The sequence below is a fragment of the Panthera tigris genome, chromosome A3, assembly GCF_018350195.1.
Source record: "Panthera tigris isolate Pti1 chromosome A3, P.tigris_Pti1_mat1.1, whole genome shotgun sequence".
NCBI classification, from domain to species: Eukaryota; Metazoa; Chordata; class Mammalia; order Carnivora; family Felidae; genus Panthera; species Panthera tigris.
The window spans coordinates 43,129,750-43,153,735 of record NC_056662.1 but is presented as its reverse complement, the minus strand read 5'-3'; the positions used below and the strand labels follow the sequence as shown (position 1 = coordinate 43,153,735).

General features: G+C 42.3%; 1 protein-coding gene across 6 annotated transcripts; it reads right to left on the bottom strand.

Annotated features, from left to right (window-relative positions):
- Positions 1-23,986, bottom strand: ZNF133 (zinc finger protein 133). 6 transcript variants are annotated; one of them, XM_007096543.3, is made up of 6 exons: positions 23,556-23,986; positions 22,187-22,259; positions 11,305-11,382; positions 4,235-4,361; positions 4,000-4,095; positions 1-1,923 (listed from the first exon to the last, which is right to left on the bottom strand). In XM_007096543.3, the coding sequence occupies exons 3-6, from the start codon at positions 11,335-11,337 to the stop codon at positions 176-178; spliced, it is 2,004 nt and encodes a 667-aa protein (XP_007096605.1). In that variant the 5' UTR covers positions 11,338-11,382; positions 22,187-22,259; positions 23,556-23,986; the 3' UTR covers positions 1-175. The 6 variants fall into 6 exon arrangements, with proteins under 6 accessions (XP_007096605.1, XP_042836887.1, XP_042836888.1 ...); XM_042980953.1 differs by lacking the exon at positions 23,556-23,986 and adding an exon at positions 23,373-23,510; XM_042980954.1 differs by lacking the exon at positions 23,556-23,986 and adding an exon at positions 23,373-23,510 and having other exon boundaries at positions 1-1,920.

Sequence of the window (23,986 nt, the reverse complement as noted above, 5' to 3'; positions counted from 1 at the left end):
TATTTGTAAAGAAGCAATGTTTATTAGAACAAAAGGCCACAAAACATGAAGACTTAGTGTGGAGAAAGTGAACTGAGTCAAATGTCCTTTGACCGCTTACGGAACGCATTTCTCTACTTCAATTCAAGGAAGTGTAACAATCTTGATTACTTAGTCCTCCTCACCATCTGCACTTTCAAAGAGAGTGTAAGAGGTCGGGAGACTGTCCGGAACAGGCCTCAGAGTCGGGCGTGAGTGGCAGTTTGTAGTGGACAGATTTCGTCCTCCTGTGTCTGCTGAGGTGGGACTTCTGGCTGAAGCCTTGGCCGCACATCTTGCACACATAAGGCTTCTCCCCCTGGTGTGTCATCTGATGTAAGACGAGGCGTGACTTCTGGATAAAGCCCTGGCCACACTCTCTGCACACGCAAGGCTTCTCTTCTGAATGTACCCGTTTATGTGTGATTAAAGCTGACTTGTTGCTAAAGCCTAGTCCACACTGCCTGCACATGTACGGCTTCTCCCTCGAGTGTTTCCTCTTGTGCCTGATGAGACCTGCCTGGTGACTGAAGCCTCGCCCACACTCCCTGCACACGTACGGCTTTTCCCCTGAGTGTGTCCTCTGGTGTGCAACGAGGTTTGACTTCTGGCTGAAGCCTCGCCCGCACTCCTCACACACCATGGGCTTTTCCCCTGAGTGTGTCCTCTGGTGTCTGATGAGATTTGACTGCTGGCTGAAGCCTCGCCCACAATCCTTGCACACGATGGGTTTATCCCCTGAGTGTATGTTCTGGTGTCTGTTGAGGTGTGACTTCAGACTAAAGCCGCGCCCACACACCCCGCACACATAGGGCTTCTCCCCGGTGTGTGTCCGCCTGTGTGAGATGAGGGTTGAATTCTGGCTAAAGCTGTGTCCACACACTCCACACACGTAAGGCTTCTCTTTGGAGTGTGTCCTCTGGTGGTTGACAAGGGTCGTCCTCTGCCTAAAGCAGCGCCCGCACTCCTTGCAGGCGTAAGGCTTCTCCCCCGAGTGTGTTCTCTGGTGTGAGATGAGGTTCGACCGGTCACTGAAGCCCAGCCCACAATCACTACACACAATGGTCTTCTCCTCTAAGTGTGTCCTCTGGTGTCTCACGACAGCAGACTTCTGGCTAAAGCCTTTCCCACACTCCCGGCACACATAGGGCTTCTCCCCTGAGTGTGTCCTCCGGTGTATGATGAGGTTTGACTTCTGACTGAAGCCTCGCCCGCACTCACTGCACATATAAGGCTTTTCGCCCGAGTGAGTCCTCTCGTGTATGATAAGTGTTGACTTCCGGTTAAATCCTCGGCCACACTCCCTGCACACAATAGGTTTCTCCCCTGAGTGGGCCTTCTGGTGTCTGGCAAGGCTCTTCTTCAGACTGAAGCCCTTCTCACACACCCCACACACGTACGGCTTCTCCCCGGAGTGAATCCTCTGGTGACTGAGCAGGTTTGTCATCTTGCTGAAGCCCAGTCCACACTCTCTACAGTTGACCGTCCCAAATCCCAAGACTTCTATCCTCTTCAACAGTCTGTCCGCTTCCTCAGGGCTCCCCGCTGGAGCGGGGCTGGACTTGATTTCCACCCCTTTGATGCCGCTCCTAGAGCTCACTGGCTGCCTCTGGGGTGCCCTGGAGAACGTTCCCGAAGTCCTTTTCTTTGTTTTGCCAAACAGAGGCTTGGGGCCTTCTCTCTCTTGGCCTTCCGCTTTATCACTCCAGGAATCTCGATCAGAGGCTGGTTGCTGCTGCTTCTGGTCCCCTGGGCAGGGGTCCCCTGGCTCGACAGGAGTTTCTGCACACAAGCATGTAAAGACCCAGGGGGGATGGTTACACAGCATGTGTTGCATGTGGAATTTCTGACTGGAAAAATCCGAAGGGCAGAAAGGACACAGGTGGAGTTCCGGCTTTGGTTCTGCTGCAGAGAGAGAAGTTGGAGTCAGAATTGAGACTCAGTGGGGCAGCCTGAGCAATTCTGCCTAGTCTGACGGGGAGACTTGATTCCCTGTTCTTCAAAATGCTTACAACTTGAGTGCTACCCGGTCAAGACTTCCTTTAAATCACCTACTTTTCCAGGCTCAGAAAACCCACATCCTGGGGTGCCTGGATGGCTCAATCAGTTAAGTGTCTGACTTCGGCTCTGGTCATGATCTCACGGTTCATGAGTTCAAGCCCTACATCGGGCTCTCTGCTGTCAGCACAGAGCCTGCTTTGGATCCTCTGTCTCCCTCTCTCTCTGCCCCTCCCCTTCTCTTGCATGTGTGCTCTCTCTCAAAAAGCAAAAAACAAAAAACAAAAAAACAAAAAACAAAAGAAAACCTGCTACTCAGCCTCTTCTATGTGGCCAGCTATAAAATAGCACAGGTGGTTTTGGCTCTTTAATTTTTTATTAAAAATTTTTTTCTTTTTGGGGCACCTGGGTGGCTCAGTCGGTTGAGCGTCTGACTTTGGCTCGGGTCGTGATCTCGCAGCTCATGAGTTCGAGCCCCACGTCGGGCTCTGTGCTGATGGCTTGGAGCCTGGAGCCTGCTTCGGATTCTGTGTCTCCCTCTCTCTCTGCCCCTTCCCGGCTCATGCTCTGTCTCTGTCTCTCAAAAATGAATAAAGGTTAAAAAAAAAAATTAACATAAATAAATAAAAAATTTTTTCTTTTTAAGTTTATTTTTTTTGGTAATCTCCACACCCAACATGGGGCTTGAACTTACAACCCTGAGATCAAGAGTCATGTGTTCCTCTGACCAAGCCAGCCAGGCATCCCTCAGCTCTTTAAATGGGGCCAATAGGTAACAGTCTTTCCCTGCTATTACAATTACCTTCTAACAACCACCCACATGACATAAACTGTGTCCACAAGTATTTTCTCTGAGAGAGATCTAACCAGAGGACCCATATGTAAATGTCATGTCTTTCCCTATTTCCCCATGAGGACAAAGGGACAGATGGAAAGAGTGGTCATTCAGGTTGGAGAGCCCCTAGTATAGGAAGCAGCATAAAAACGGTTCAAGAATTGTGCGTGAGATGCCTGGAGGTCCCCCACTCACTAACAAAAATTTATTAGAGGATGACTTTGTGCCAGAATTTCTACAAGGTTTTCAGCAATGGACAACACGAACACAGTCTAGTCCCTCACTGACTTAAAGATGTTCCCTCCTGGTGCCCCTGACCAGTTGAACCCCTGTTAATTTTCAAAATTAATCTAAATTAAAATTTTCCCAGACATCAATATAAATTTCTTCTTCTAGCACCTCACGTATACAAGATGTTAACATTGACTGTAATCGTTTCATCAAAGCTGGTTCTAGTCATCTGAATGCAACAAATAACCAAACAATTTGAGAAACCAGGTATTGATTGTACTAGACCAACCTGAACACAATTTTCCTTGATCAATGAACCGAACTTTAAAAACCAACTGTATATACATTTATATCCCAGTATTCTATCCTATACAGAATGTTACTGTATTTGGAAATGGGGCCTGTTACTTAGTTTTTTCTAAAATTTTTTTTAAAGTTTATTTATTTATTTTGAGAGAAAGAGAGAATGCGTGTGAGAGCGCACAAGTGGGGGAGGGGCAGAGAGGAGAGACAGAATCCCAAGCAGGCTCCACACCATCAGCACAGAGCCCGACGTGGGGCTCAAACTCACAAATTGTGAGGTCATGACCTGAGCTGAAGTCAAGAGTTGGACGCTTAACCGACTGTGCCACCCAAGTGCCCTGGAAATGGGGCCTTTCAAGAGGTAATTAAGGTTAAAGGGGGTCACAAGGGTAGAGGCCTGATCCAATGTGTCCTTACAAGAAGAAGAGGAAGACACAGCCCTGCACTCGGGCGAGGATGAAGGTCTGGAAGGGAGGCCTCGCCCGGCAATGCAAACAACGTTCAGGAGTCAGGAGAACGGCTGCCCTCTCCAGCACCTGAGTGATGCCTCCTTTCTCCCACCCCCTGAGCCACCTGAAGCCCTGTGCTCCATTTGCCCAGTCTTCCCCACTCACCTGGACAGGTGGCTGGTGAGCATTTTCTCTCCTCTCTCCAGGTTTCCTTCCCTTGCTCCAGCTGTGTGATAAGTTTTGGTTTAGAAACCGGAATTCCTGTTCACAGGAAAAGAAAACAAGGTGGCTGTAGGTTAATGGGTTCAAGGGCCAACTCAGAAAGCGAGATGGCTACTTCAAGCATAGCCTAAAATGCCCAGCAGCAAGAAGATGAGTCCTCAGAGATTCCAGGGCTTACCCAGTGAGACCAGGTTGCTGTAGTTTTCCAGCATCACCTCCCTGTACAGGGATCTCTGAGCAGGGCTCAGCAGCATCCACTCCTCCTGGCTGAAATCCACAGCCACATCTCTGAATGCCATGTGTGCCTGTAACAGAAAACACAGTCCTGCTCACTGAGGAGCCAGCCTTGCCCATGACTCAGGGTGAGGGGAAGGCAGAGGGTTGCCCTGTGGGAGGCAGGTGAGCTGTTAAGATCCTGCCTTTGATTGTGACCCTGATGCCACGTGTTAAACCTCTGTTGCTATCCAGCCAACAACACTTGAGAGTCTACTACGTTCAAGATCTTGGGTGGGCTGTTTGGAGAATATGTGCAAAAAGGGTCCCTAACTTTTAAGAGCTTTTAATCGAGGCAGAAAGAAGAGGAAATAATGTATAAAAATTAAATGAAAGTAAAGCATAACAGACTTTTTCAGAATTTAAATGATTAAATAATATTACCAATCACGTTAGTATTGACGCATCTGAATGACTAAAGTTTATACAATTCAATAGTGGCACAGGCTAAACTGTAACTCAGTCCTTTCCCTAAATCCCACGGTCTCTTGGCTTCCTTGGATCTGAGAGGCACAAGTGGGTACTGGTGAAGTGCATGGGGTTGAATGTACTACCTGGGTTTGGGGTTCACTTCTGAGGTCAACAAGTGAAATGTAGACAATACTACATTAAATTCACAGCCCCACACTGTGGATGCTCCGGGTGGACCTTCTTGGACACTCAACCTACAAATTCATCTCTACATTTGTTCTCATTCCCCTGCCCAGTTTTACTCATCTCCTTAACACTATTTAAAAATGGAGGACACAGATATCAGGAAAGGTATCCTGAGGCAGCCCCAGGAACTTATCTTAAAGGATGGGTAGGAGTCAAGAGGAGAGGGAAGTGCTACGTATTCCAGATGAAGCATATGGGGAGCAGAGAAGAAGACACTGTGAGCAAAGGAAGGAAGGAAGCCACAACGTGGATAGGGAAGACAACCCGGGAGGAATAAAAGGTAGAATACAGAATAGGTGGAGTGTAGCAGTCTGTAGAATTTTTCATTTTTATTGTAAAATATACATAACAAATATTTTACTATAGCTACCATGTTAAACGTACATTTCAGTAGCATTAAGTGTACAACCATCACCACTCTCCGTCTCTAGAACTTGATCATCATCCCATGCTGAAACTGTCACCATGAAAGAATAACTCCCTCCTCCTCTCAAACCCTGGTAACCACCATTTTAGTTCCTATCTCTATGTATGTGGTTATTCTCCACACTGCAAATAAGTGGAATCACACAATATTTGTCTTTTTGTGTCTGGCTAATTTCAAGGTTCATTCATGCGGAAGCACAAACTCAGAATTTCCTCCCTTTTCAAGGCTAAAAAAATACTCAATTTTATGTAAATACTGTTCATCTACTGATGGACATTTGGTTTGTATTCACTTTTTAACCACTATCAACAATACTACCTTGCAAATTGGTATCTAATGACCTGCTTTCAATTCCCCGGGGTATATACCCAGAAGTGAAATTACAAGAGCAAATGGTAATGTCATGTTCACTTTTTTCAGGAACCAGTCTTCCACAGCAACTACATCATTTTACATCCCTACCCGGCAATGCAGACGTGTTTTAATTTCTCCACATCTTCACCAACACTTGTTGCTTTTTTTTGATGACAGCCATCTAATGGGTGCAAAGTGGTATCTCATTGTGGACTTAATTTGCATCTCCCAAACGACTGGTGATGATAAGCATCTTTGCATGTGCTTATTTGCCATTTGTATAACTTCTTTGCAAAATATCTTCAAGTTCTTGGTCCATGCTTGAATTGGGGTGTTTGTATTTTCATTGTTGTTGGGTTGCAGTTCTTTATATATTCTGAATATTAATCACTTATAAGTGATTTGCAAATATATTTGCACAGAAATTTTAAATTTTGATGATCAACTTATCTGTTTTATTTCTTTTGTTGCCCGGATTTTTTGTGTAATGTCCAAGAAATCATCACTAAATCCAGTTTCATGAAGCTTTTCCCTTGTTTTTTTCCAAAGAGTTTCATAGTTTTAGTTCCTATCTTTTAGGTCTTTGATCCATTTTGAGTTCATCTTTGTATATGGTGTGAGGTAATGGTCCAACTATATTCTTTTGCGTGTAGGTATACTGTTTCCCCAGCAATATTTATTAAATAAGATTGTCCTTTCCACATTGAATGGTCTTGGTACTCTTGTCCAAAATCATTTGACCATATACATAAGGTTTATTTCTGGGCTCTCTGTTCTATTCCATTAGTCCATAATTCTGTTTTTATCACAGTACCACACAGCTTGGATGACTGCAGCTTTGTAGTAAACTTTGAAATCAAGAAGTGTAAGCCCTGCATGTTTGTTTGTTCCTTTTCAAGACTGTTTTGGCTATTCAGAGTCCCTTGAAATTTCATATGAATTTTAAGATGAACGTTTCTGTTTCTGGGGAAAAAAAAGTCATTGGGATTTTGGTAGCGATTGCACTGAATCAACTTGGGTCCTATTGTCATCTTAGCAATATTAAAATTTCCATTCATTAACTTGGTGTCTTTCCATTTCTTTAATTATTTCAGCAAGGTTTTGTACCTTTCAATGTACAAATCTTTCACCTCCTTGATTAAGCTAATTTTTAAGTATTTTATTCTTTTTGATGCTATTAAGTTTTTCTTAATTCCCTTTTTGGATTGTTCATTGTTAGTGTGTAGAAATGCAGCTGATTTTTGTGTGTTAATTTTGTTTCCTGCTATTTTGTTGAATTTGTGTATTAGTTCTAACAGATTTTTGTGTGTCATTTGCAAACAGATAATTTTACTTCTTCCTTTCTGATTTAGATTTCTTCCTTCCTTCCTTCCTTCCTTCCTTTCAACTTTTCTTGCCTACTTACTCTGGCTAGAACTTCCAATACTGTGTTCAACAGAAGTGGCAGAAGTGAGCTTATTTGTCATATTTAATCTTACAGAAAAAAGCTTCCACCATGGAGTATGTTAGCTGTGAGTTTTCCACATATGGCCTTTATTATGTTCAGGTAGTTTCCTTCTATTCCTAGTTTATTGAGTATTTTAATCATACAAGAGTGCTGGATTTTGTCAAATACTTTCTGCATCAGTTGAGATGATCTTGAGGTTTTTGCCTTTCATCTGTTAATGTGGTATATTTGCTGATGTTTATATGTTGAAGCATCCTAGCATTCTAGGACTAAATCCCACTTGGTCAGTGGAATTCTTTTAATATGGTGTCTAATTCTATACAGCAACATAGAATCCTTTTACTAACATAGAAAAGCATATAATTCTTTTAATATGCTGAATTTGGTTTGCTAGAATTATGTTGAGAATTTTTGCACCAGTATTCATAAGGGATTATTGGCCTGTAGTTTCCTTTATTGTCTTTTTCTGGCTTTGGTACCACGGTGGTGCTCACAGAATTAGCTAGGTAGTGTTCCTTCTTTGTTTTTGGGGGGAAATGTTTGAGAATTGTTTTTCTTTAAATGTATGGTAGAATTCACCTGTGAAGGCATCATGTCCAGGGCTGTTCTTTGTTGGGAGCTTTTGATTACTGATTCAATCCCCTTACTATTCTATTAAGGAATTTTATTTCTTAATGATTCTGTCCTGAAGTTATTCTGTTTCTAAGAAGCTGTCCATTTTATCTAGGCGATCCAGTTTGTTGGGGTACAATAGTTCATAACAGTCTCGCATAATCCTCATTTCCACAGAATCAGTAGTAATGCCCCACTTTTGTTTCTGATTTTAGCAATCTGAGCCCATTTGTTTTCTCAATCGAGCTAGCTAAAAGTTTTCAGTTTTGGTAAACTTTTTGAAGAACCAATTTTTTTGTTTTATTGATTTTCTATATTTAACTCTGTTCTTATCTTTATTATTTCTTTCCATCTGCTACCTTGGGTTTAGTTTGTTCTTTTTCTAGACTCTTAGGTTGTAAAACTACATTGTTTCCTGACAATGTTTTTCCTTTTCAATATACATATTGTAGCTATAAATTTCCCTCGTAGCACTTCTTTTGCTGTATCCCATAAGTTTTGGTATGCTGTATTTTGTTTTTATTTGTTTATAAATAATTTTTAATGTTTATTTCTTTTGAGAGAGGGAGAGAGAGAATCCCAAGCAGGATCCATGCTGCCAGCACAGAGCCCCACACAGGCCTCAATCCCATGAGCCATGAGATCAGGACCTCGGCTGAAATCAAGAGTTGGACGCTCAACTGACTAAGCCACCCAGACGCCTGTGTTTATAAGTATTTTCTAATTTCCACTGTGATTTCTTCTTTGGTCCACTGGTTGTTCATGAGTGTGTTGTTTAATTTCCACAAATATGCGAACTGTCCATTTTCCTTCTGTTATTGGTTCCTAACTTCATCCCACTGCGAGAGAAGATACACATATGTTTTAAATAAATCTACTGAGACTTAATTTGTTGTGTAACATATGGTCTATCCTGGAGAATGTCCCAGGGGTACTTTGTTGTCAAGCAGGGTGTTCTGTATAGGTCTGTTAGTTCTGGTTAGTTTATTGTGTTCTTCAAGTCCTCTGTTTCCTTACTCCTGTCTGGTTGCTCTATCCATTGTTGAGGGTGGGGTATTGAAGCCTCCAACTATTGCTGTAGAACTGTTGATATCACCTTTTAATTCTATCAACTTTTGCTTCATGTATTTTGAGGGTCTGTTATTAGGTAGGTAAGTATGCAGAATTTTTATATCCACTTACTGCACTGAACTTTTTATTAATGTATAATGTCTTACCTTTGTAATCTTGTTTGGCTGAAAATCTATTTTTCTCATACTGGTATAGACACCTCTATTCTCTCTTGGTCATTATTTGCATGGAGTATCATTTGCTATCCTTTTGCTTTCAATGTATTTGTGTCTTTGAATCTAAAGTGAGTCTCTTATAGACAGTGTATAGTTGGATCATAGTTTTACTGTTGTTATACATTGTGCAAAATCCTGTGTTTTGACTGGAGGGTTTAATACGTTTACATACTATGTAACTTCTGATAAGAAGGGACTTCTGCCATTTTGCTATTTGTTTTCACATGAGTTGTAGCTTTTCTGAACATCATTTCCTGTATTACTGTCTTGTTATTTAGTTGATTTTAGTACATTAAATTCCCCTCTTATTTCCTTTAGTGTACATTCTATATCTATTTTCATTATAGTTATCACAGTGATTAAATTTAACATCCTAAAGTTGTAAGACCCTAATCTGAATTGATATCAGTTTAACTTCAATACACAATTCTTCTCTCATATAGCTCCATCTTCACCTCCTGTCGTTATTAAAGTCATAAAATTACACCTGTATGCATCATGTATCCAAAAATATAGACTCACAATTGTGTTTTTTTGCTAAGGCATTAGTCTCTTAAATCACGCAGAAAAGAAAAAGTGTAGTAAACCAAAGTGACAATAACACTAGCTTATATAAGTGCAGATTTATTTATTTTTACTGTAGAACTATTTCTTCATATAGCATCAAGTAACTGTCTAGTATCCTCATACTGCAACCTGAAAGACTCCCATTAGCATTGCTTGCAAGGCAAGTCTAGTGGCTGAAAACTGTATCACCTCTTATTTTTCTGGGAATGACTTCTCCCTTACTTTTGAAGGACAGTTTTGCTGGATATAGAATTCCTGGTTGACAGGTTTTTTTTTTTCTTTCTTTCAGAACTGAATATATCAACCCATTGTCTTCTGGCTTCGAAAGTTACTGATTAGAAATCTGCTGATTTTAGAGGACAGTTTGTATGTGACACACTGCTTCTCTCTTGCTGCTTTCAAGATTCTCTGTTGCCTTTGGCTTTCAAGGGTTTGATTACACTGTATTGTGGTGTGGGTCTCTTTGATAGCTTATCCTACCTGGAATTTGTTGAGCTTCTTAGTTCCTTTTTAAGTTTTCTCTTTACTGATATTTCCATTTTGTCCCAACATAATTCTCTTGACTTTTCCACATCTTCCTTTAGCCCAGAGAATCTTTAAGACAGCTCTTTTAAAGTCTTTGTCTAGTAAGTCCACCATCTGGCCTTTATCAGGGAGTTTCTATTGATTTATTTTTTTCCTTTGAATGGACTGTACTGTCCTGTTTCTTTGTATGCCTCATGATTTTGCGTGTGTGTAAAACTGGATATCTGAATCTTTTAATATGGCCGCTTTAGAACTCAGATTCTTCAGTATTTTCTGGATTTTAAAACTGCTGTATGCCATCTGCACTGAGATTCAGCCTAAGGTGTAAACTTAGGGTTTCCTCAGGTCTTTCTTATGCTTTTCTGATCCTGTGCTTTTCCATAGGCATGCATGGTAACTTTCTAAATAACCTGTATGTGCAGTTCTTTTGGATGTTCTAGTCTTAAAATGTCTGGCTCCCAAAAGGGGAAAAAGGGAAAAAATAAAGGGGAAAAAAAACCATGCCAGGATCTAGTTCTTTAAATCCCCTACTTCAGTCAGAAGGAGTTGTAACAATGGTGCCCATTTCTGTAATCAGAAGCAGCAATCAGAGCACAGGTCCTCGATATTTGGAGGACAAGGTCCTTACTGTCCACCCTGGCTTCCACAAGCTGTCAAACTGCTCCAGGTACACATGCATGCATTTCTGCCATGGGGATGGGGGTGGGCGATGGTTACTGCACTAAGAGCTGAAACTGACTGTTCCAAGCATTCCTTTGGAAGCTGCAAGCATTCAACTAGACTCCAGAGTTCCAAAATATTACATTAGACAGATTCTGGGTGCTTCCTACCTCATCATTTTCCCTGATGTCACTCTCAGCTTGTAGAAGTTTTAAAGCTGAAGAAAGGAATACAGACTCTATCCTGTCCTATAGAACTGTGTGTTGTTTAGAGTTAGCCACTTGGTGAATGACTTAAGTCATGGGTCGAACAGGTTTCAGGTAAGGTAAGTCATACCTCCAGGACTAATGCTAGATTCTGCCAGGTATCATCAAGGCAGTCAGGATAAGAGAATGTGTCCATCCTGAAACAGCCAGTATGGAAATACAGAAAACACTCACCATTACCCTGGCTTTCCGGGACCCTGTGGCCATTTTTCCTGGTATCCCTAAAGAAGGATGATATCTCAGAAGGCAGATCTGGGTAAGGAAAACAGAAATGAAAGGGTGTCAGGTGGAAATACTCTCCCCATCAGTGAGGCAGGGCCTCACTTGGGGGAAGGGGGAAGTGTGGCATGATGGGGAATTTAACAGTCTGATTCCCTATCAGGGCCCTGGAAAAAGGTCCAGGGAGCCAAGCCTTCAGCAGGGTCAGTTCCAAACTCTCCTGATCAAAACAAATTAAACGTAAAAGGAAATTTCTGAAGCCATTTATTTGGCAGTAGGTGATGTTAAATGCAGTATTATGAATTTGAAGAGTTGTGAACATGGTATTCTGGTTGTTCTTCCAAAGAAATACATATTAAAGTATTTATGGATGAAAATGATTAAAAACATTTTAGAAAAAAATGAGACAAAAACAAGAAACAAAGATTGCAACATGGTGATGGCTGTTAAAGCTGAGGCTTTATTATAATACTCTTGCTTCTTTTGAACATGTTTGAAAGTCTTCTGTTAATAAAGAGTTATTTTAAAATTCTTAAATACCACCAAAAAAGCTTATGCAATATGGTAAAGCATTAAGAAGTGTTAAATCAAGATGATGTACATAAGGATGGTAATTATGCTACTGTCTCCTTTATTTTTGCGCTTTCTCATTAAAAAAGCAAAAAGTATACGATTTTTCATTGGATAGCCAGGACAGAAAAAAACACAACACTGTATTGAGAACAAAATTAGCAAAATTGAAAGCAATACCTGGGGACAGAAACTGGTAAGAATGAAGTATCAATTCTAAAAGAATCAAGTATGACAACTCAAATTAAACTAATAAATATTATGACTTGGATGAAGTGGTCAGGAAAGAAGTAAAATAAAACTGCAAATCACTCATAAGGAAAGTCAGAAGACATTTTTCAACAAATGTATTTTTGTCGTTTAACTTCATTCTATTTAATTATACAGGCAATTAAAATCTGTTAGTGTTAGAAAGAATCCAGAGTAGTCTGAAGATTATAAAGGAAAAAGTTCAGTTCTCTTTCTGGACTCTGCCCCAGGCCCACCTGCTAACAGGTAACTGCTGTTAACTATTTCATGAGTACTCTTTGATTTATAATCTTATCTCTTCATTTTCATTCATATTTGGGTACACGTGCAAATAATGTTACTTTCCTATAAATAAAAACCATCTGTATAATTCTTTGACTTATGTGCATTTAATATTTTGGGGTTATGTGTACACCAGTACTCACAGAGCTAACTCAATTCTTTGATTATTATTACTTTATTAAAATGTTTGTTTATTTTTGAGAGAAAGAGAGAGAGAATGTGCAAGCAGGGGAGGCAGAGAGAGAGATGGGAACAGAGGATCTAAAGCAGGGTCTGTGCTGACAGCAGAGATGTGGGGCTCAAACTTGTGAACTGCAAGATCATGACCTGAGCTGAAGTTGGAAGCTCAACAGACTTAGCCACTCAGGTGCCCCTTATTTTTTATGAGAGAGAGAGAGAGAGAGAGAGAGAGAGAGAGAGAGAAAGCACGAGTAGGGGAGAGGGGTAGAGGAAGAGAGAAAGACAGAATCTTAAGCAGACTCCACACTCAGCACAAAGGCCAATGTAGGGCTCAATCCAAAGACCCCAGGATCCTGACCTGAGCTGAAACCAAGAGTCAAACACTCAACCGACTAAGCGACCCATGCGCCCCTACTCCACTCTTATTGATAACTCATACTATGTCCATCAGCAGACCACATTTTCTTTAACAAAGTGTTCCTCTGTCAACTGACAGACTGTAGTGTTTATCACTAGAAATTTAAAAGGAATACCTTTTTGCAAACATGTCAGTATTTCTGTATGAGTGCTAAAGGAATGTAATTACTGGACTTAATACCAAACATATGCTCACACTGCCAAATTGCCCTCCAAAGGCCGACCAATTTACAATCCCAATGACTACACAATAAGTGTGCCCCTTTCCACACTTTTGGTAACACTTGATTCATCCAAGGGATTCTTCAAGTAAGATGACTATAGGAAAACAGTTGTACACATGCAAGAGTTTGAGGAATTCTATAGCCATGAGCTCTTTGTGAGGAATCTACTGGAAGATGAACATTAGACATAATAGGACAGGACAGGGAAAACCTGGTAAAGGCCTGATAGTGAGCATTTAATATACATAATTGTAGATCTAGCACTAAATGGTGGGTAAGAGTGGGGAAGAAAAATATATACTAATGGTAGAAGGCCTATGTGTCCAGATAAAGTAGAAATGCCACTAAAATGGGAGAAGAGAAAAGGCAATAGGGAAGTAGAAAAAGTTTACTGAATGTTGCATTAGGTAGGAGGTAAAGGGAAAACAAATGAAACCATAGAATTTCTAAAAACAATGAAAACACTATGGATGTGTGAGATTTATTTAAAACAGTGAGGTGAGGGAAATGTATAGCTTTAGATATTTCAATAAAGACAAGAACATAAATTAATGAACAGAAAAAAGTATAATAAGTGAAATCTTAACTTCTTAAAAATTAGTGAAATAAACACAGCTATTTTAGGAAATGAGAAAATATAAATATTCAAAATAAGAAACCACAAAGGGGAAATACTTGACTCCAGTTTTTTGAAGTGTCAATGTACTGGGTTTAAAAAAAACAACCAACTAATTGTTTTCACTTGCCTTCTACTCCAGAAAGTAGGAGAAAAACAAAAACTAAGAAAAGCAGAAGAAAATGTCTTTTTTTTTTTTTTTTTATAAAAAGAACAAGTAGCATTAGATTCTGATACTGAGGACAGCTTCTATCAAACTAACCCTCTTACTAACAACTATAAACCCTACTCAAAATATAAAAAACAACTATTTGAAGACACTACAACCAGAAGCAGTCAGAAACCAGAAGGGATATGATCCTTGAAAGGAAGGACGCACATGGGGTAAGACCTGTATTTAACTGTCTTTTCATTTAAGGGCGCTCCCTAGTACATGTGGCACATGGGGAACAGATCAAGAGTCTGTGGCTTCCAGACTTCCTGGAAACCATATGGCATAATCCTAGAAAAGTGGCAGCAACAAAGGATGGAGCCTCAAATCTACACAAGCCCCTCCCACAGTTGGCTGAATACATAAGGCAAGACAACAAAAAGCTAACGTGGATAACAATGGATGGAAGGTCAAATGAGCTGTGCAGGTGTCTGCTACTGTTCACAGGTGAGACTGAGTTCAGAGCTTGAGGCCAATCAAGTAAAAGATTGCTAAATACCTTAGATAACCTTCTACTGAAACACAGGTAATTTACACAAAACATACATCCTGTCAGCATACCTAGACAGAGAATATTCTAACTTCAAATTACTTGTAATAAAAATAAATAAGGCATAAAACACTAAACCAGTGAGCTATCTCTTATACTCCCTACACAGAGCCAACGGGGAGCAGAAGAGGAGCTAAGAGGGAAACTACATGAAAGAGAGAAAAGAGGCACTGTGTGGACTTAGTTGAGAGGAAACGACCGCCCAAAAAGAAAAGCTACCATATATGAGAAAATACTGATAAAAGGGAAAGGACTTAAAAAGGGTAGGCAGACGGAGCACAGAAGTCTCGGGAAGGTACAGCTCCAGGGGAAAGGGGGATCACAAGCAAGGAAAAGGCACCTCTCGGCAATGTCAAGATAAAGGGAAAAATAAGCAAGGGGCAGGGGGATACAGGGTCTTGCAAAACAGAAGAGAAAGAGGAAGAGGAAGAAGAAGGAGGAGGAGGAGGAGAAGAAGAAGGAGAAGAAGGAGAAGAAGGAGGAGGAGAAGGAGGAGAAGGAGAAGGAAAAGAAGAGGAGGAGGAGGAAGAAGACACAATATCTCCTCCTCCTGCAATCCAGTAAAGAAACCATACTAGCTACACAGAAGAGTTTTCCTGAACTAGAAAATTAGAAACACACTAGATCTTATTTACTAGATTTCTGTCTACAGAAATGCAGATGAGTAGTTCTCCTGTATAGAAAACCAAAACAGAAAATGAGAATCCAAAGTTCAGCTAAAGAAAATTCTACCAAAAACAAGTGACACAGAAATAGCTGTAATAAAACACTCTAAGCTGAGTTCAAGATCCTCAAACATTTGGGCATATGAGAAATCATCTTGAATCAAAAATTCAAATTTGTACCTATGTTATGAAAATGGATAGAATTAAACTTATTGTGATACATTTCCCAATATATACATGTATCAAATCAATATGTTGCACACCTTAAACTAATGCAATGTTATATGTCAATTATACTTCAACAAAACTGGAAGCAAAATTTGAAAGCTAAAAACAAAAATGGGCCAAAAAGAAAACAAACAAAATGAAAGTTGATTGAACTTCAGAAAGAAATGAAACTAAGTTACAAGATACTGAAGAAGAATAGATTGAAATGAAAACAGGATGGGCACTTAAGTGTAGCAGGAAAACCACTTAAGAGAATAAAAATGAAATAAAGAATGGGTCGGAGAGAAAGTGGTTGAAATGGAAAACAGACAAAAAAAGGATTATCACCCATATAATTGTAGTTCCTGAAGAAGAAAACAAAAACATACAAACAAAAAAAGGAAAGAGAATACTTAAAACTATAGTCCAAAGGGCACCTGGGTGGCTCAGTCACATAAGCATCTGACTTCAGCTCAAGTCACGATCTCATGGTTGGTGGGTTCGAGTCCTGCGGCCGGCTCTGTGCTGACAGCTCAGAGCCTGGAGCCTGCTTGGGATTCTGTGTCTCCTTCTCTGTCTGCCCCTCCCCTGCTCACACTCAGTCTCTCTGTCTCAAAAATAAATAAAACATGAAAAAAAAGTTTTTTTAAGCTATAGCCCAAGAAAACTTCAAAAATAGATGACCTGAATCTAAATATGAAAGGGCCTACTTCTGAGTACCAGGGAAGTTTACTCACAATCACCAACTTCAAGGTATCTACTGGAAAAAATGGTCAGGCTTTTAAGAACAAGACTCCTAAGTGATTCCAAGCAAAAAATTTACCAGACTTCCATCATAATGATCAAAATCATCATTCAACTGTTGGGCAGTGCTCAGAATGTACAATGGTGCAGCCACTATAGAGAACAGTATAGTGGTTGCTCAAAAAATTAAAAATAGAATTATCATGTAATCTACCAATTCCACTTCTGGGAATATCCTAAAAGAATTGGAAGCAGGGACTCAGACAGATATTTGTACACTTACGTTTTGTTTTGTTGCGAGAGAAAGCATATGTGCACGCACAAGCACGAGTAGGGGAGGGACAGAGAGAGGGGGAAGAGACAGAATCTTAAGCAGGCTCCATGCCCAGTATGGAGTGTGAGGCAGGGCTCAATCTCACAACCTTGAGATCATGATGAACTGAAATCAAGAGTCAGACACTTAACCGACTGAGCCACCTAGGTGCCCTGTACAATTATATTTATAGAGCCACCTAGGTGCCCTGTACACTTATATTTATAGCAGTATTCATAATAGCTAAAAACATGGAAACAACCCAAGTGTCCATCAACAGATGAATGGATAAACAAAATATGACAGACACACACATGGATATTAAAAGGAAATTCTTAGAAAGGAAGTTTTGACACATGCTACAACATGGATTAACATGGAAACAACCCGTTAGAAACAAAAAGGGAAACACTGTATGATTCCACTCATATGAGGTACCTAGAGTAATCAAATTCACATGGACAGAAAGTTGAAGAGTGGTTGAGAGGGGCTCAGGGTAAGGGTAAATAGGGAGTTATTGTTTAATGGGTACAAAGTTCCAGTTTGGAAAGGGAAACAGCGAGGTGAGGGAAATGTATAGCTGGAGATTTTAAACACGCCTAACTTAATCAGGAAAAGAGAAAGCATAAATATCCCAAATAAGAAACAACAATGGGGAAATAACTACCAAATCACCAAAACACATTTTTTTAAAAGTCATTTAAGAGTATTTTTCAGATCTCCATAAAATAATTATACACCTAGATGAAGTGCATAACTTCTAAGGAAATATAATTGACCCTAAATGGTCACGAGGGAATTCAACCAAACTTTCAAACCAGAGTCCCAGTGCTCTAAATACTGTCCGGGAGCACTGAAAAATGAAGGGAACTTCCTTATTCTATTTATAAAACAACTATAATGTTGACACCTCAACTTGATGGCAGTTCGGAAAATTAAAAATTAGGCACCTGGGTGGCTCAGTCGGTTGAGCATCTATCTGACTTCAGCTCAGGTCATGATCTCACGGTTTGTGAGTTCAAGCCCCACGTCGGACTTGCTGCTGTCAGTGCAGAGTCTGCTTCAGATCCTCTGTCCCCCTCTTTCTCTGTCCCTCCCCCACTTGCACTCTCTCAAAAATAAAACAAAACATCAAAAAATTTTATAAAAAAATTAAAAATTAAAGACCATTATCACTTATGAATTTGGAGCAAAATTCTAGAAATATCAGCTAAGAGATTCCAACACAACAATAAGAAAATATTTCACCAAGACAAAGTGGGATTCCCAGAAATTAAAGATTGGGTCAATATTAGGAAATCCATTGCTATAATACACCTTATTAATCAACAGATCTAAGGAGAAAAACCAAGTGTTTTTATGCATGCTAAAAAATTATTAACAAAACTCAGCACCCATTCCTTACTTAAAAAAAAAAAAAAACTCAAGAATATAAGATTGAAGGATTTTTAAAACTTTTTATTTTGAACTAATTTTAGACTTACAGAGAAAGTACAAAAATATCAGTTCTCATATAACCTTCATCCAGCTTCCTCTAGTGTTAACATCTTAGAAAACCATAGTACAATGATCAAAACCAGGAAGTTAGCATTGACACAATACTATTAACTAGACCACAGTCCTTAACCAAATTTTGTCAGTTTTTCACTAATGTCCTTTTTCTGGTCCAGGATTCAAATGAAGTTCCCACATTGTATTTAGTTGCCATGTATGTTTAATTTTCTCCAATTTGTGACAGTTCCTGTCCTTTCTTGTCTTTCATGAACTTGACACTTTTGAAGAATATCTCTCAATTTTGGATTTGTCAGATGTTTTTTCATGATCAGAAGGAGGTTAGTTCATTTTTGGCTAGATTACTTGAGAAGTGATGTCATGTCCTTTTCAGTGCACTGCATCAAGGGGTTGATGATACTCATATGTCTCATTACTGATGATATTAACCTTGATCTTGATCACTTGGTTAAGGCGATGTCTGCTGGGTTTTTATAATTAATAAGTATTTTGGGACAGATACTTTGAGATCATACAAATATCCTGTTTCTGTTCAAACTTCCACTCACTAATGTCAGCATGCATCTGTGGGACGTGTCCGCAAGACATATTACTGTGGTATTTACCAAATGACGATGTTCTAGTTCCCTTTTTGATTCTAAATTCGTTAACTGCTCTGTAAGCAAGAGCTGTCCCTTCTCCCTCATTTTTAAATTTATTCAATTATTTATATCAGTATGGATTCATATCTTATCCTATGAGTTACAAGAGAATATCATCACTATTTTCTTGCTCAAATTATTCCAGCTTCAAACATCGTGAGCTCTTGCATGTTGGCCTTGTTCCTGTTTTAACCAATAAATGTGGCACCAGTGACACTGTGCCAGTTACTGATTTAGGTCTTAGGAAGGCTGGAGAGCTTATGTTCTAGGGAGGCCCAAGATACCATGCAAGAAGTTCAACTCCTCTGCCAGAGAGACCACGCAGACGCCCTGATACTACATGGAGAGAGTGAGGCCCAATTGTCCCAGCTGACCCCAGCCTTCTAGTCAACCCATAAAGGGCCAAATATGTGAGGGAACCGTCTTTGAGGTTCCAACCCACACAAGTCCCCGAGAGACTGTGGCCACAGCCAGATCTATAACTCACACAGAGCAGAAGAACCACTAAGCTGATCCCAGAGGATACAAAGACTTGTGAGACATTATAGCATGCTGATTCTTCTAAGCCGCTAAGTTTTGGGGGGGTTTGTTCTGCAGCAATCAATAATCAGAACCCTTCCAGACATGCTATGGCGTCTTCCTCTTCAACCTACTTAATGACAGTAGCACCTTCCCTCTCGCCCATGTGCCTACTCAGGCACCAGGACTACTTCCCCACTTGCCACATCAAGCCCATTACCTGGGCCAACCGGTTCCATCTCCAAGAACTCTCTCAACCCCTCCCACACCAGCTTATCCCACACCAGCTGGGGTAAGACAATGGTCACAGTCTCTCCTGATAGGGTCTGCAGACCCTCTCCCAACATTCCAGTCGGCCTCATCCATTCCTACCAGAATTGGCTCCATATACATATGGCTGGATCGTTCATTCATTCAGTAAAATATTTATTAAGCTCCTACTGTACGATAGGCACGATTCAGACACTGGGAATACAAAAGTGAACAAAGGAAAAAAACCTGCCCTCATTGACACGAAAGTCCAGAGGAGGAAGATGGGCATACTCAATTAATGAATAAAACACACAGGATGCCAGGAAGTGATGAGTGAGGTGAAGACCAATATGGCAGGGAAGGAGCAAAGTAACAGAAGCAGGGTGGGGTTCTGAAATTGTACCTAACGGTTCGACATGGCCTCTCTGATAAGGCAACAGAGTAGAAATCTGAGGGATATGAAGGAGTGGCCAAGCGGGTAGCTCTGAAAAGCGACAGTTCACTGTGCTTGGTGTGCTGAGCATCGCAGGTCAGAGACAGTGCACAGTTAAGGTACAGAGTTCACTGTGGCTGGGGTGCTGTGTTTGAGACCACGTTGGGGAGATAAAGTTCAAGTGTAAACACGGGGCGGGGAGATCAGACTCAGCTTTGCAGGATACTGGTTTTGACTTTGGGATAAGAAGCCATTGGAGGGTTTTGAGCAAATGCATGACACAATTTGATTGACATTTTTTAAAAACAATTTTATTTTTTTAATTTAAATGTTTATTTCTGAGAGAGAGAGAGAGAGAGAGAGAGAGAGAGAGAGAGATTGTGTGTGGGGGAGGGGCAGAGAGAGAGGGTGACAGAGGTTCTGAAGCAGGCTCTGCACTGGCAGGAGACCCCAATGTGGGGCTTGAACTCACAAACCGTGAGATCATGACCTGAGCTAAAGTCGGACGCTTAAACAACTGAGCCACCCAGGTGCCCTGACTGACATTTGAAAAGATTCCTCTGGGGGCGCCTGGGTGGCTCAGTCGGTTAAGCGTCCGACTTCAGCTCAGGTCACGATCTCACGGTCCGTGGGTTCGAGCCCCGCGTCAGACTCTGGGCTGATGGCTCAGAGCCTAGAGCCTGCTTCCGATTCTGTGTCTCCCTCTCTCTCTGCCCCTCCCCCATTCATGCTCTGTCTCTCTCTGTCTCAAAAATAAATAAACGTTAAAAAAAAAAAAATTTGAAAAGATTCCTCTGGTTGCCATACTAATATAGTTTAGGGGGACAAGGGAAGATGCAAAGGGATCATTCAAGGGCTCTGATCATCCAGGTGAGTGAGGTGAAATGGTGGTCCGGGCCCCAGTGGAAATAGTGGAGATTGGAGATAGAGTCCAGATTTGCTTAGTGGGGATGGAGTGTAAGAGCAAGAAAGAGCCAAGGGTGACTCCAAGGGTTTGAGCCTGAGCAATCTGAAGGAAGGAGATGCCATGTCCCTGCCCCTTATTAGAGCTTATTAAACTCCCTGAAAGAGTGGTCTATACTCCACTTGGGTGGAGCACGTTTGGGAGGTGACCAGAGTTTATTGTCGGACACATTAAGTTTGGGATGCCCAAGAGATACCCAGGAGGAAATTCGAAGCAGACAGCAGGAGACTAGAATTTGGAGAGGTAGGCATGGGTCTAGGCTGAACCTCAAAGATGGCATTTAAGGCCTGGAGAGGAGACGGGGTCACAAGGGAGACAGTATGGCTGGAGAAGATGAAAAGTCCAAGAACCGAACCAGGGCCTTCCACAGTAGGGATCTGGGAGAAGGGAAGCTGGCAAGAGAGAGGAGGAGTGACCTATGAGATAGGAGGAAAACCCGGAAACCAGGAGCAACCAATGTGAAAGGGTATTTTAAGGAAGAGGACGTACGCAACTATGTAAAATGTTGCCGAGAACGGACTATGGCTTTAGCCACAGGGAGAGCATGGGCACCTTGACAACAATGTGTTTCAGTGGGGAGGGCCAAAAAGGCCTCATAGGAACATTTAAGAGATGAAGAAAGGACAGACATGGAGACAGCAAGCAGAGGCAATTCTTTCAAGCTTAGCTCTGACGGGGAGGAAAAACACAGAGCAACAGCTGGAGGGGGAAATCATGCCACTGCTCTGCTCCCTGCTGCCCTCAGATCAAGGCCACACTCACTAGCTTGTCATTGAGGACTCATTCCAATAACACCGAACCCACACCTTTCCAATCAGATCTCCCCTGTGAACTTCCTTCCCAGCCAGCAAGAACGACAACTCTGTGCCTTCACACTGCATCACCCGCTTAGTCTAATTGGGTGCCCAATCCTCCAAGAACTACATCATGATCCAGTGGGACAGTTGGACAGTCACAGTGCAGCCTGGGAGCCCAAGAATCCTGAGAGTGTCGACTGTTCTGCTGCTGACAAGGACACTGGAAGTACTGCCTGGGGAAATCCGGGAATGTTCTACAGTGGGATGGTATCTGAGCTCAATCAACAGGGTTTATACTGAAGCAGAGAGGCATGGAGAAATCAAAGGGGTCATGAATGAGGGCACAAGGTCTGAAGAAGAGTCCCTGTGAAAACTGTCACCCTGACAATGGGACTTCTTTCCTGGGGATGGGACATTGTAGGACACAAGGTGCAAAGCTGAGCAAAGAAAACCCACTGTGGCTCGGCAAGCAAAAGGTAAAGGGTCCCCACCTGAAGCTGGATTGTCAGGAGCCCGGGAGTCCTCTCTTTGCCCACCAGGCAGTCCTCTCTGGGCAGGCAGGGGCTGCAGGGGGCAGAGCAAGAACAAAAAAACAGTCAGAGTTACAGGAAACCCTCATGCTCCAGTAGGGTAGGGCCTCTTCCAACCTTCCTTCCTTTAAGGAGGAATGGACCTATCACAGAAGAAAAGACTGTGCACAGCTTGCTGGGAACACAGCTTGCCCTGACACGCTGCTGACACTGAGCAGGAGCTGATCCTCTCTCACCTTTGTTCTTAGTAAGAATAGTACTTAGTGGGCCCTGAGTATATACGAGTATACACCAGAGACTGTTCCAGGCACTGTGAGTTTTACCTTTCTCCTCACCCAGTGAAGTACAATTTATTATCTTCATTTTACAGATGAAAGAATTGAGGCACAGCAAGGTCAGTCTCTTACCGGAGGTGGCACAGCAATAAAATGACTGAGCCTGGATGAAATCTGGCTGCAGAGGCCATATTCTTAACCAGTGAGGGCAGTGATGGTGAATCTCTGTGGGTTGCAAGGATTCTCAGTGTATCCATGATAAGAATCAAGAATGCTCCTTGGGTGATAAGCACTGAATTTGAGTAATGGGTCTAAGGAATTCTATCTACTTCTGACTGTTTGAAATTTCTCCATAAAAAGTTAAAATGAAACTTAAAATTCCAAAGCCCGTTCACACCAGAGACGTGGGAATCTGGGATTCCTGTGGACAATGACGATCCTCGGACCTTTGAAAAACTTGCCCAGTGGACCCTGGCCCGACCTCTTCCTCCAAGGCCGGAACCCAAGGGCGACCAGCCAAATTGAGAGCCTAGCATCGCGCCAAAATGGCCACTCCACACCCAGTGCAACTCGGGCACGTCTGGCCAAGCCAGCCTGCCCATCGTTCCGCCGCGGCAAAGCTGAGGGGTACACCCGAAAAAAGACGATCAGCACCCACCCACCCAAACCCCAGACACGTGGCCCCAGGGACGGCTCCCACACCACCACCTGGGAAATTATCAGACCCCCAAAGCCTACTTACTAAACTCCCCGCAAACCCGGGGAGTTGTGACACGAGCGACCCCCTCTCTCAATATCGCGATTTCGACCAAGGCCGAACCTGTCCCCACCCACAAGAATCCCTGAACGAAAGGCCCAAGCCCAGCACCCACCACCACTGGACTTCGCCGTTGAGCTTCCTCCACGTTCCTCGGAGATGCGCGCCCACACCCCCAAAATAAGACATCCGGGAGAGCACGGCCTGAGCCACGACAGCGTGTCCCCACACTACCTCCTCTCCCCGCCATCTGCACCGACCCCAGCCTCAGCCCAAAGACCAGCCTTTCAGGACCTACCTTTCCGCGCCGGGAAGGGCACAGTTGCGGCAAGGGTCCCACGGGAGCCTTACTCGCCAGCACCACCAAAGAACAAGGGGTCACTCCAGCCACCAGCTGGGGACCTACTTCTGTAGGGCGCCGGGACTACACTCCCCAGCATCCTCGGTGTGGCGCCGGGACCACACTTCCCAAGATGCTCCGCGCAACCAGACGAGCGCTGACATCCCTCGGCTTCCACTGCCCTCCCAGGCAGCCGTTTCTGTGTAATGTGCCCGGTCACTGTGGAGAATGACCACTGTGGCACCTGGATCCCCGGTCTTTTTTCTTAAATCCGCGTCCACAAAACATGCTTCCCGGGTGAAGCTTCTCGACCTGCCGTGACCTCTTCTCTAACGCCTCGGCCTCAAAGACTACACTTCCCAGTGACCCCTACTGTGACTTCCGCAACC

Excerpts from the sequence above, each read along its gene's own strand:
- ZNF133 (XM_042980953.1), bottom strand. The coding sequence starts at position 23,446 with ATGTCTTATTTTGGGGGTGTGGGCGCGCATCTCCGAGGAACGTGGAGG. Across the intron at positions 22,260-23,372 it reads AACGGCGAAGTCCAGTGGTG|CCCCTGCCTGCCCAGAGAGG; the intron begins GTGGGTGCTGGG and ends TGCCCCCTGCAG. Across the intron at positions 1,924-3,999 it reads CTCACCAGCCACCTGTCCAG|CAGAACCAAAGCCGGAACTC; the intron begins GTGAGTGGGGAA and ends CTCTCTCTGCAG.